At 39.9% G+C, this 8,786-nt stretch overlaps 1 protein-coding gene across 1 annotated transcript in view; it reads right to left on the bottom strand.

Annotated features, from left to right (window-relative positions):
• Positions 1–3,261: 3,261 nt before the first annotated feature.
• LOC141007378 (connector enhancer of kinase suppressor of ras 2-like) overlaps positions 3,262–8,786 on the bottom strand; it is a 34,073-nt gene continuing 28,548 nt past the window's right edge. Inside the window, exons 19-22 of the mRNA XM_073479733.1 lie at positions 7,468–7,568; positions 6,875–7,364; positions 3,400–3,599; positions 3,262–3,309 (exon numbers count right to left, since the gene is read on the bottom strand). Coding sequence (XP_073335834.1) covers positions 3,262–3,309; positions 3,400–3,599; positions 6,875–7,364; positions 7,468–7,568 — 839 coding nt within the window. The remainder of the gene's footprint in view (positions 3,310–3,399; positions 3,600–6,874; positions 7,365–7,467; positions 7,569–8,786) is intronic.

Genomic DNA, 8,786 nt, shown 5'->3' with positions numbered 1-8,786 from the left:
AAGTGATGCCTCTGGCAACACATGACATACAGAATCTCCTGTCTCTCCATGTCGTTTAATCACATTTGCTGTCCCGTTTACTAAAGCACGACCAAGCCAGGCAGCATCGAGACAAACATTTGTAGTGTTGGATGCTTTTCAATGTGAGATTCCTGGAGAATTAGCAGGCTGAAGCTCAGGTTTTGTGGATAGTGAGTTTCAGTCAGTTTATCTGTGCCTCCCTGCACACTAGATAGTACTACAGGGATGCTGTTAAGACACATTTTTTCATCTCTTTATTGTTTTTATTTGGTTTGGTTCAGTAAATAAACCTGTCAAAGTTATACACCTTTGTCTTTTGCACTTTGTCCTGCCTGCAGTTGCAAATAAATGCAAAAATTAGTAAACCTTTTTTTTGGTAATGGCAATCTAACATTTTAAACTTGAAGTTTTTAGATAATAAATGTGTACTGCAGGGTTTTGGTTAAGTGTATGTTATCCTTGTTCACTAAGACAGGGTCTATGTATGTATACAACTGAAAGCGTGTATATGTAATGCTGCAATTATTAAAGCATAAATATTTGAGTCACTACTTGACACTTTGGTATCATTATTCCATTCTTCTGTTTTGCCTCTTGCCTTGTGTTGTTGTACTGAAAATAGTAATTTGAACAATTCCCTGAAATTATTGACCAAACATTTGAATTTCTGTGAAATGTGTAAATGTTTACTTCGAGGGAAAAGAGATTCATTTACTTACCGATAACTGATGTAACCCATTACTAACAGTTTTAAATGACAATCTTCCATTCAAGCAATCAAAAACATATATTTATGTGCCCAATCCTGATTCCTTTCAGATAAAATATTCAGTATATTACTGAACATTTGTTGTGTAGTTGTTTTATTTGTGGAGACTACTTTATTTTCAAAAGCATCGAAATCTGCTCTTTAGCATAATTCTTCCATCAGCCCTTGTTCATACAGGACAACTGGGTAAAGAATGTGACTCTAAAACCACCTGAGGTCAGCGAACATGCAACTCACACTGTACCATCATGTGCAATATATGGCTAATTCAATGTTCAATCACTCAGTTGGCTGGCCTTAACATTTCAATAAGGTGATTTATTTTTTTTAAATCAAGCAAGTGTATTTCTAGAAACAAGTTTTTTTTTTTTTTTTACAAATAACTCAGAGGCTTTAAAATCATACGGCATGTAAAAAAAAACCTTGTTTCAACTGAGATATGACTCAATACAATGCTCATGTTTTTTAAGATTCTTTAACTTGACAGAATATTCAAGACAAATAAGCCCGTACAGCTCACTGAAATGTCACCTGTTTGTTTATTGTGTCTTATATTAAATATACATATATATATTATTATTAATATAACATATTTTGCCAAGAATTTAAACAAATATACTTGGTATACTTGTTTGCCAGATTGTGCAGATTTAAAAGATTCAACCAAAACAATAAACTGGCTACACAACTATCTACTGTCTGCAACTATTTTCTTCTGTGTTTTCTGAATTACTGCAGGTGGCAGCAAAATGAAAGGAATCTGTTCTTCATGCTCAAGTCAAACACTTTTTGTCAACAAAGTAATGCCTAAAAACAAAGGTTATCTAGAAGAGCATGACTTGGCATAAAAACTATCACCATCCTCTCTCACTAAATCCTTCGTCCCAAATATTTCTATTTCTTCTTCTTTCCTTCATGCTACGCAATTAAACTAGATTGTGAGCAGAGAAGGTGAAATGTATGTCCCCATACGAGTTAATAATAATGTGTGTGGGCCTCACACGGTGCAGTTGTACTCTCATTATTTTTGTATCTCGAGTAGACCTTGCCTTACAGGACTGCAGCAAATTCTCCAGTTTTTCTTCTCACCTCACAGCATCTTAAACCGACAGTGAAAAGATGTATTCCTGTTTACTGTTCATAATACCAGAGATATTTGTTTACATACTTACACTGCAGAGAGGGCACTAGTTTCCCGTTCTCATCCTCTTCTGTGTTATTCTTAATTACCATATCCTACAGACTAACAATGCCGGAGGCTTCGTATACACTCAGTGCATGTATTTGCATATGATTATCATCCTCTGAGTCAACCTTTGTTGTGCCTATAAATAGGCATGTGAATCTAAAATGTGATCATGAGAAAAAAAACAAAAAACATTTAACAACATCTCTTGCGTGTGCCCATGCCATACTTTATTCAATAAAAAAAGTAAAGTAGCTACAACGCGGCACACTTGTGCAATGTCAGTCAATTTCCAGTGGCATGGTAATGTGTTTTAGTTATACAAAGCATGCTTGTACATTAAACACTTAATAATAAATACAGTTATTACTCATTATGTGGCGAACAATTAAAAAAATCTGGCAACTTGCTGGGGCAAATTGTAAAATAAGTCTTAAAAGCAAAATGTAGTAGGGGCAGGGGCGGGGTTTGGGGGGTCGACACCAGTAGTCTCCAGACCAAACGTACTTAGAAATACAAAACTGTTTTACAAACAATTAGGTAGACGGCATGCATACAAAAATAGACAACTATTCTCATCATTCCTTTGTAATTTACAATACTAGTTCATTATTGCCAACATTTATTTTTGTGCCCCCGTCTTGAGGAATGGCTCGCTTTCTTATATCTTCTCTCGTCTCTCTCGGAAAAGTACAATGTACATTCACAATCACTGAGGCACAGCACTTGATTTACAATTTGTATAAGTACCCCAAAACATTGTGTAGTCACTGTAGTAATGTAATATTAAATATATATATATGTATATGCTTAACACCCTGTACACTCATAAAACAAACACACCCTTGAATCATACACACATGCATAACAAAATGTCGTGTACATCCAAAATAGCTTCTCTGTCTGAGTGGCTGTACACAACTCCAGCATAATGTTCAAAACGGAAGCGAGGGGAGGCGGCCATGCATGTGAGCGATGACTTACAAAGCTCTCCAACAAGTCTCGGACACAAAGTGCTAAAACCCTGTCATAAAACCCTGTTATTTCAGCAGGCCACACATCTCTTTTGCAACAGCCCTTGTCTTTAAAAGAGAGAGCAATCGAGTAGAGAGGGACACCAAGTCTTTGTGCTCCTGCACGGTGAGCGAGGTTTAAAGAGCAGATAAAGGAAAAAGGAGAGCAGAGCGGGTAAAGGAGGGTGCCTTATATGTCCAGCAGAGGGATGCTGGCTGTGTGAGGCACAGGCAGAGGCGATACGCTTGAGGTTCCATCAACACACTCATCCTCACCCTAAAAAGCCCAGTGACCGGTTTGTGTCTTGCAGAGGGACATTCTGTAAGAAAGGTAGAGGCATCAGTTAGTGATGAAACAATAAACAACACACTTATGCAAAGATGTGAATGCTCAAAACATGTTGGTGTACCTTGAGTGAGCTATGGAGGACCCGGAGGCGATGAAGCTTGTCGTTGAGCAGGGGGTCGTTGACTCGGCGGACAAATGAGCGCTTGTATTCCAGGCGGCTGGATGATCTGTGGTCAGCCGAGGTGGACAGACTGGTCTGCTCCAGAGCCCGGTACAAGTCTCCCAGAGAGTCTGCCTGCATCCTGCAGTCACGTCCATGGCCTGGCAAGAAGGACAAACAGAAAAAGGATGAGAATTCACACCTGTTTTTTAAACAGCAAAATACAGGTAAACAGCCTTCAGAGATTGACAACATCCATTTAGCAGTGAATGTCTCACCACCCCACCGTATGAAACTGTGGGCAGTCTCCCTCTGCCCACACGTTCACACAAAACTATCGTATGCTATCTGCCCAGCATGGACTGGCAGTGAGCCGAGGCTGCTGTAACACCTGGCTGAGGAAAGGACTTGAAAGTTTTGCAAGTTGAGCGAGATCAGCGTATTATGTTGAGTAACTAGGACATTTTCCTGGAAAGAAGTGTTGCTGTTGAGTTTTTTCAGATGCTTTGTTTTTTCATTATAAACACAGTTTTAGTAATTTGAGAGCCACAGCTGAAGACTGAGCTGTGGTTGTGTCTGTGTACCACAACATAAGAATAGTTTATTACAAGCAGAAGTCCTACATTGAAAATGACACTGAAGTAAAAGTATGTAAAGATTGCTTTTTTATATAAAACTATGGTAACACTTTATAATTATCATCAATAATAAATGGTACGTTTATAGTAAATTAAACTTTGGTTAAAAGTTATTTCATGCAGAAATATGGCCCCTGTGACTTTTAAGTCATTACATTATTATTATTCATTCAAGTGTGAGCAGTATTTTATTCTTGCAGTTGGTTGAGGTGCTAATTTGTTGTGCTATTTATAACAGGACTGCAACTAATGACAGTTTCTATTCTGAATTAATCTGCTGATTAATGAGAAAACCAAAGTGACACCTTCAGACTGATTGTTTAGTCAGACCAACAGTCAAATTTCTTAATTTTAACATTAGTTTTGTGTTTTAACATTTTCACTGTCATTTATTTTAGACGTTTCCTGCTGCTCCAACACACCTGATTCAAATGATCAGCTCGTCATCAAGCTCTGCTGACGCCTGCTAACGACGCATTCATTTGAATCAGGTGTGTTGGAGCAGCAGGGAAACATCAAAAACAGGCAGGACAGGAGGCCCTGAGGACCAAGACTGAAGAACAATTAATGTATAGCAATGTATAGCAAAATATGTGTTATTTGTAATTTAGGTAACACTTTAATTTACTTCTTGTGCAGAAAATGTTCTAAAACAAATAAAAATGTGAGGAAAGTGAGCTGAATTTTAATAATCATAATAAGACTTTTACTAAAATGAATTTTTTGCGTGTTTTCTGACATTTCTGTTCTTTTTAGCCCATCATTCTGTGGCTCGTCTCTTCATTGCGGTCTTTATCTTTATCTAGGAAAAACTGACCTTAAACTTCCAACACTGAGTGCACAGCTTATACATCACCCTGATAAACCACCAGGACCTCTCTTGTCTCCTGTTTACATACACTGCCCTCTGTTGGCATCATCTAAACACTACACTAGTTCTCTGAATCTGTTAGTTGCCACTCTGTTTTGCGTTTTGGAAGCAGGGTGGCTCATTCTGAAGCTTTGGGGCTGTGCTTTGAAATGTATCATGCTTTATTTGCCGCCTGTTTTCTGTGTCTTTCTCCTCTTTACAGGCAGCGGTGGAGAGAGTGAACGGTGGAGCGATAGATAAATGAGGACAAGAGCATAGGACCCTTAGGCGTGTTTCTTTATCATGCTCAGGATTCAGCGCTAACATGGGCTGAAAGGATTCCTCCTCGCTTCACCATTCAAACTCTCGCCGAGAGGCACAATGACATCTCGATCGGGCATGAGAGGGAGAGGGAGAAGAAAAGAGAGCAAAAAGGGGCGAGCGTGAGTGTGTGAGGGAGAGAGTGGACTGCCAGGATAAATCACTATCAAATAAGACACTAAATTTCATCTCACTTAGACAACTGTCCTGGAGGTCTGCGAGGAACAGCAAATGGGCTGACTTCAGATCTAATCAAATAAAGCAATAATTGGGAGTGTTCAACCTCTGACATTCGCTGGCTCTGACTGCCTGTTAGCAGCTTTGATGAAATAACCGACGACAAAAGTGCTCTTGCTGAACATTATGAAGATTTATCTGCATGTAAAGTGGACAGGAGAGGTCCCTTTAACTGAAGACTTTGGTATGATTTTGGGGATATGAAATACCTTGATCTCCTGCAGTCGTTTCCAACCTTTTTTGTCCAACATTCTCCCACAGCCCTGTCAGATTAGCCCAAGAACTCTTTCATTTATTATATAAAAGTGGATATTATTACACTTTTTTTATACAAGACATAGCAATCCTGGATTTGATCTATATTTAGACTTGTCCTTTCTTCTAAAAATCTATTTTGATTTCTCTGATCACTTTGAAATCTAGTTTTACGCAGTCTCAATCACAGCAGCATGTGGTGTTACAGGGACAGGTCAGCCCTAAATGAAAAATACATATTTTTCCTCTTTCTTCCTTGTAGTGGTCGAGTTTTGGAGATATTAGTCGTAGAGATGTCTGTCTACCCTCAAATATAATCAAATTAGCACTAAAAGCTAAATACATTACAATAACTCAACAGTAATGTGTCTTTACCAGAAATCATGACCCGGTTACTCCAGAATAATCCACAGACCTTGGTGTGAGCAGTTCCACGTGAAACTATTTTCTTTCCATATCGTCACTCAGGAGGAAGCATGCATCTACTCATGGATAACTGAGCTAGCTAATGTTACATCCAAGCCGAGTAGGACGACAGTAATGTTAACGTTCCGAATTTTCACAACATGATGAACAGCACTACAGGTAAGAGGAAAAATATGTATTTTTGATTTTGGGGTGGACTGTTCCTTTAAGGTGCTACATGTCCTGTGCAGCTGGTTTATACCAAATATCAGTCGATTTGTAATCCTATTTGTGTGTTTATTTTCCTCCTAAACACATATATGTTGATGTATATTTTAATTTTTTTCACGAAATTATAATTTCAGGTATTTCAGGGTACTTCACATCATTTTGAAGTACAACGTGTCAACAGCAGGAGCATGCCCTTGGGTAAACAAACAAGTCGTCGAGTGTGAGCACACAAAGCTCCATCATTATGTGAGTGATAGGGCTGCCACTAATAGTTACTTATATAATTTTTTTGTTGGTTATTTTTTTTGCAATTAATCAACATATCCTGTAGTTCAAACATTTCCCAAAGTGACCATATTTTTTGATTAATGATTTAAACGTATAATTGATTCATCAAAAATGTTCAACTAATTGATTAGCCAACTGGTGTTTTAGTTTTGTCTAGTGTGATCCTAAATATACTGTATACATGAAATGTCAGTGAAAAAATGTGTCTGACCAGTGTCTCTGGGCCGGTCCAGGTGGTAGTGATGGGGCTCCCTCTGATCCGACGCAGCTGCAGTAGCAGCCAGGATAGCGTGCAGCCCGCTGTCCCTGGGTAGCGTGAAGCTGCGGGGCTTCCCTCCTGCATCTGAATCGATACTGGCCCTGAGAGGCAGAGGCAGGGCCCTGTACTGTTCCTGCAGCAGGCTGCGCTGAGCAGGCAGGGTGGACTGTCGGCGGTACTCCATTGCCAGCTGGTCTCTGTCCTCAGATAGCATGGTCTCCTCCACGGGAAACGTCTGGAGGTAGTGCATCCTCGCATTGCTCTCCATCTGGTCCTGCCATGAGTTTCTGTGGCTGCTCGTCTTCTGCTGCCCGGGGGAGATGCCGTTGTTGCTGCTGCTGCCGTCCAGAGGCTCTGAGTGGAACTCCTCATGAGAGGAACGGGACTGGAACGTGTCGGAGGAGGAGAGATGGCCACGTTTCGGCTCCAGGTATGGACTCACCTAAACACAACACATGGTTAGGAAGTGAAACATAAACATAAACACCATACGTTTGCTACTTATGGTGGTATCTTTCTGGTAAACTACAGGCTGACAGACTCACTGAGGATGCTCTGGGATAGGTGTCGTAAGGTGGCGGCGGACTGTCCTGTTTGGATATCGAGGTCATCTCCATGTCCTCATGATCACTCTCACTCCAGTAATCTGTCATGAACAAACAGACTGTGTCATGTTTTCAGTCAAAACCAAACTGTTTTATAACCGTTTACTTAAAAAAAAAAAAGGAGGCAATCACACTGCAGTCAGAATCTTCCCATCTGCATTAAGATAGACTGAGGCTTGTCATGGTTTTTCTGCTGGTTAAAATCATGCACATGTACAATTTATGATAGATTCAGCTTCCAAACTGCTGCATCAGGTCAGAAACATCCGCTGTGCCCATATATGAGTGTTTTGAAAGGTGTAGCTGCAGTGTAGGTGTGGTGTGATGTAACTCCAGGTCTGACTACTGCAGAGTGTGAAGAAGGATGAATCTTAAGACGTGAGAACTTCCTGTTAAGTCGTCTGGAGGTGTTAAGGGTCCAATTTAGCAACTTGTCTGTGAAGGATGAAGCCCCCTCTTCATCAAACCAATGACAAACCCAATCTCACCCGCCCACCATGGCGAGGTTTCTACGTAAGCTCCTCGAAATAGCTCAAGGGTTAGTTACATTATTTCCTGTCCATTTGTAAGGAGGCAAAGAACACCAGAAAACGGAAATAACAAGGCAGCCTTCAGCCCCTAAAATTAGCATTAATAAGAAGAAGCACAAAGAGGAGACGCTTGAATCAGATGTGACGTAGAAGTGAAACTGAGAGAGGTGTTGAAAAGCCTCTGCCACTGATCTGGAAATAAGATCTATTTATTGAATTCTCTCTATCAGGACTTGTTTTTCCAGGTAATTGCATCACATCCCAAACTTCCATATTTATTTTCTTATAACCCTTTTAACTCTGACAGTCAAATAACAGCAAAGAGGAGGAGACGTTATTGATGAAACCAGAAGTAAAAAAAAACTGTGACAGTCTATCTAGCAACGGAGAGATTCGGGACAAAAAATAGTTTCCAAACTCTTCTTCCCACTTTAAAGGACACCTATTATATTATATTATATTATTTTTTGTTTTTTTTCCTTTCCTGTTTTGAAAGTTAAAAAGGCCATCTACGTTCACATTATCCCAAATGTTTCCAACAATGCTCAAACCCCCCACTGCTCATGCAGTAAAAGAGAAGATACATTTTCTGGTGTCCCTGCCCACTTTATCCAATCAGGACAGAGAACTCCATAAAGAGGGGGTGCTGTCTGCATGTGATCGCACAGAGAGCAGGAACCTCCTGTTTGCTGCTATGTCTGGTGATTAATGCGTAAAACAGACCGGAAG

This window comes from Pagrus major, chromosome 13 (assembly GCF_040436345.1).
Source record: "Pagrus major chromosome 13, Pma_NU_1.0".
In the NCBI taxonomy this organism is placed as follows: Eukaryota; Metazoa; Chordata; class Actinopteri; order Spariformes; family Sparidae; genus Pagrus; species Pagrus major.
This window is presented reverse-complemented; position numbering and strand designations above follow the sequence as displayed.